Source organism: Nelumbo lutea, chromosome 5 (assembly GCF_056320005.1).
Source record: "Nelumbo lutea isolate HS-2025 chromosome 5, American lotus-T2T, whole genome shotgun sequence".
In the NCBI taxonomy this organism is placed as follows: Eukaryota; Viridiplantae; Streptophyta; class Magnoliopsida; order Proteales; family Nelumbonaceae; genus Nelumbo; species Nelumbo lutea.
The window spans coordinates 46,906,360-46,911,201 of NC_142688.1; the positions used below are offsets into that span (position 1 = coordinate 46,906,360).

General features: G+C 35.0%; 1 protein-coding gene across 1 annotated transcript; it reads left to right on the top strand.

The window, feature by feature from the left end:
* The first annotated feature begins 2,790 nt into the window (after positions 1-2,790).
* LOC148852169 (putative leucine-rich repeat receptor-like serine/threonine-protein kinase At3g14840) lies at positions 2,791-3,938 on the top strand. The gene is made up of 3 exons (XM_088946467.1): positions 2,791-2,821; positions 3,138-3,288; positions 3,393-3,938. The coding sequence occupies exons 2-3, from the start codon at positions 3,145-3,147 to the stop codon at positions 3,783-3,785; spliced, it is 537 nt and encodes a 178-aa protein (XP_088802593.1). The 5' UTR covers positions 2,791-2,821; positions 3,138-3,144; the 3' UTR covers positions 3,786-3,938.
* Positions 3,939-4,842: the final 904 nt, after the last annotated feature.

Here is a 4,842-nt window from a genome sequence, read left to right on the forward strand (position 1 = left end):
TAAATGAAGAAGATGAGGACGAGGATATTTTACAAAAATGAAGAAGCATGGAAACACCCAGTTTGGTACCAACTGGGGACTCTTTTCATACACACAAAGCTCATCGGGCCAAGGTGAATCCGCCCCTCATCTATTTCAGGGCACCTTAGTTCATACTCAACAAGAAAGATATGCTATATGTTTCCCTTATCCTCAACATGTTCTTCACCACCAGCTTATAGGAAGCCATGGTGAATCACTCCCAGAACCTCGAGGGAACTTTGGGTCCTCATCCAAGATTTCCACTTTGACCATCTCGGTTTCCTCGACCTTAACCCCCTCAACCTCCTCCTCAACCTCGGATAGAGTGAACTCACTCCCTAACTCCTCTTGAACCACAGCCACATTGTCATTAGTCTCAAGGACAACTACCTTAGTAGCCTTACATTAAGATCTTTACTCATGCTCACCCCCCGAGCTAGAGCTACCCAAATTAAAAGAAGAGAAAATAAATGAAGAAGACGAGGACGAGGATATTTTACAAAAATGAAGAAGCATGGAAACACCTAACAAGGATAAAGACTAGTCGAAGACCAACTCTAGAGGGCGCTCTCACTCAAATAATGAAGTTAAATGGTTCACTCTCCTCCTTATATTGAGCAAACCAATAATCAAGATTGAAGCTATCAGATAGTCTAGATCCATCCCCGCGCACATGCTTGCGAAGCCAAAACAACATGGCCATGGTTCCCTAACCTAGCCTGACCACACCTCAACTGATCCAATGAAGATAATAAGTTCCTTATCTAAGCATGACAAGAGCTCTTCCACTTCATCTCGACTGAACTCCCCTCTCCTCAACTTCATAACCGGGGGATTGGTGATAGTGTCATATCTCAATCGGTTGAAATTTCCACGTGGATGTTGTCATATGCCAGGCTTAGTTTACCTCTTTAGGCCGCATCAATGGACTGGTACACCACACATCAAGTTCAGTGGGTGATCCAACAAGTGAGAACATCGGAAGGAAGCATGATCTCTCTCACCAATAAGCATCCCGTAGGGGAACGTGAGACTATCCAAAGAACTCGGTTGTCACGTAAATGCTCTCATATCCCAAATTTTTTAAGCTGAACAAAAATAAAAACCCAAATAGTTGGAACAAGGCTTACGCTAAGTATGAAATAATGGGAGTGTTTAAAAATAAGTGCTTATTTAAATAAGCACTGATTTTCGGTTGGGACCACACTTAAAATAAGCACTATTTGTGTTTGATAATTAAGCTTATATAAGTGCTTATTCTTGACAACAAGTGCTTATTTGAAAGCCAAGCTTATATTTAAGTATTTATTGAATAAATGCTTATTCTGTATTTCTGTGTTTTAAATGCAAAAAAGTCCCTAGGTATGTTTCAAAATATAGATTATATAGTCAGAGAGGTGGTAATTGGCGGATTGAGTTGAGTTTCAATCCAAACCATCTAACCCCTCAACTCATTAATGACCCATTAAGATTAAATTAAATGGGTTGGGTTCAATTCAAACAAGTTTTAACTTAACCCAGCCTTCCCGACCGGTTAATATATATAATTCATTAAATGATACATATAAATTATAAAAAAAAGTGTAGCATAAATTGAAGAAAAATAAAGATATTATAGAAAAGAAAAAGAAAAAAATAACAGAAATTATATGAAAATATTAAAAATTATAGAAAAATAATAGAATTTGCGAAAAAAATTGTAAAAATTATATATAATATTAAAACACATAAATTACAGAAATTCCAAAAAAACAGAAATCACAAAATACACAAAATAACAAAATTTATAGAAAAATATAAAAATGAAAAAAGCAGAAATTATAGGAAAAAAACAAAAAACTACACTAAAACGAAGGAAATGAATCTACAGAAACCAGATATACAGAGGACGTGAAGGGGCGGCTCTGGTAATTGAATATTTCATCGCAGCAGTGAATGGCGTTGGAGTGGGAGCTCATGTGATCATCATTTCCAATGCAAGAAATGACAACACCCAACTCTAACCCTTGAGTTCATCTCTGCCCTTTGATTATTTTGGTTCGTTGATCATTGAATGAGAAGTGAATGATTAACAAATGAATAAGAAAAAAAATAAGGCATTACCACTTCGAGAGAGCCATTGATGTTGTTTCGTTGATCCGTTTGATCACCACTTACAAATCATGGGAGAAAAGAAAGATCAATGCATTTGTTCTATTGGAATCTCAGAAATATAGAAGTTTGAAGCCCCGGAGGGGAATAGTTAGAAGCAAACGACAGATTAATTGATTAAACTAGAGAGAATTCAGAACTCCTCTGCTGTGGCTTTTCCTCTATTGCTGGATTTACATTATATCTGCATTGTTTTTAAACACAGGCAAAAGTAGACTTTCCGTTTGGTAATGTAGTTTTTTGTCAATGTATAAATATAATGTTGCCAAATACAGGCAAAAATGAATCAGAGTGCAAATTTATTAGGATTTACACTACATTTGCATTGTTTTCAAACGCAGCTTCAGTAGAAGTTTATGATTTTAGAGTTGCAAAGATTGCCTAGAATTTGATCAGTGCAAGCTGCATTAATAAATTCTTATTAATGTGAATGGCAACGGTTGGGATAAGAGCTCTAACATATGGTTAAGATGGCGAGACTACATTTGCATTGTTCACTTTTGCCTGTGTTTGGCAATGTAGGCATTACCGTAACAATGCATTGTCAATGCATAAATATAATGTTGCTAAATATTGACAAAAGTGAATCAGACTACAAATTTACCCTGAACCAGAACACCCACATAAGCACTCGAATTGCTGGGACTTAGTGAGTTACAATGCTCCACATTCTATTTAGAAGTCATAAATGATATGTTTAACTTCTAATTAAAATCTTGGTGGAAAAGGATTTAATCCACTATGAGAGATTCCTGACTTTTTCCAAATTCTGACTATCCTTGTCTAGCGGCAACTAAATTTGTCTAATTAATGATTTAAGGTGCATGTAAATATCTTTTAACAAAGACATGTTGGCTTTGTTATGAGAACCAATACTATACTAGAAGCAATATTACTAAATTTTTCATAGGTTACTGCAGTGTCATATATGTAGAATATAATATGTTATAATCTTGACTTTTCAGTGGATATATGGCACCAGAGTATGCAATGAGGGGTTATTTGACAGATAAAGCAGATGTTTACAGTTTCGGAATTGTTGCTTTGGAAATTGTCAGTGGGAAGAGCAACACTAGTTTCAGGCCAAAGGAGGAACGCATTTATCTTCTTGATTGGGTAACTTGACATTACAATCAGTAAAAAAGGGGCTTATTTCTTTATTTCTTCTATGCTTATTCCGGATAAACAGATATGTTACCAACTTTCTTCTTCTATGATAGGCCCTTATTCTTAAAGCGAAAGGATGTTTGATAGATCTCGTGGACCCAAGGTTGGGATCAGAATTCAACAAGGATCAGGTTATGGCAATGATTAATGTAGCTCTCTTATGCACTAATGAATCTGCAGAGCTAAGGCCTGCCATGTCTTCTGTAGTAAGCATGCTTGAAGGCCAAGCCCCTATTCAGGAGCTTGTTTCAGATTCAAGTATCTCCTCTAGTGAAGTAAGGTACAAGGACATGATGAAGTATTACCAAAGTTTAGATGATAAGAGCATCAGTGAGAGCCAGACTCGGAATACATTGAATGATGGGCCATGGACCGGGTCTTCTACATCTGCCAATGATCTTTACCCAATCAAATTAGATTCCAGGTATTTGAATGACAGGGAGTAGAGTGGTTTATGCTACCTTGATGTGTTTCCGTGAGGCTTAGATGTATATGTTTGGCATATTATTTTCACTTTCCTCATTTCTTTATGATGATTGGAGACTGGAGATTTCATTATGAAAGATGAAAGTATACAAAATTTGCAAGTTTTATTCAAATCTGCGTAGCATGCATAAACATTTCCTGAAACCATTATTTGCTCTCAAATGAATAATCTAGATTGCTTTGGGCCTCTCTACTTGGCTAATTTTTAAGGAATACATAGTAATAGTTGCATCAGTAATTAGGGGAACATATGAACAGTGTTGAGAAATGAGCAATCAGGAATTGTGCAGCAGATTGTATCAAATCGATTTGGATATATGTATATCCAAATTTGATTTGTTTTATATTCGAATTCAAATTGGATTATAATCGAATATTGAATGGTATAAGTAAATTAAACTAAAATTGATTAAACAATTATGGGAAAATCTATTATGTGGGTAGGACATGGTATCTAAATAGTATTCACAAATCAATAAAATAAATTGAAATTACTTGTTTAAAACTTCAATCTATGACAATTTAGTAAAAATACAACGTTCAAACTATGTTTACTAATAATACATATAATATACATTTTATGTTTACTAATAATACATATAATATACATTTAAAGATTTAAATGTGATGTATCATTTTATCATTGGTTCTTTTTTTTTTTTTCTTTGTTGTTGTGCAATTCATACACCATTTATTTTGCCTACTTTGAATAATTTGTTTGTTAGGCCTTGTTTGGTTAAAATTCTGCTCCAACAAATTATAATTCTAGATTTCAAAAATAATTGTATTAGCATGACAAACACAGCAAACCTGAAATAAATGGGGTGAATCTCCGTATTCCAACTTGAGTCCAATCTAAGGTGTGGCGAGTTCTGACCATCCTAACTGGACAATTAAATTGAGTAATCGTATGGGGTCTTTATCTTAAAGCCATATGCCACTCAATTCACCTGGACTTCTGAATCTTTTGTACTTGGCATCTTTGTTTGATGATAAGCCCCAGAACAAGGTTGAAAG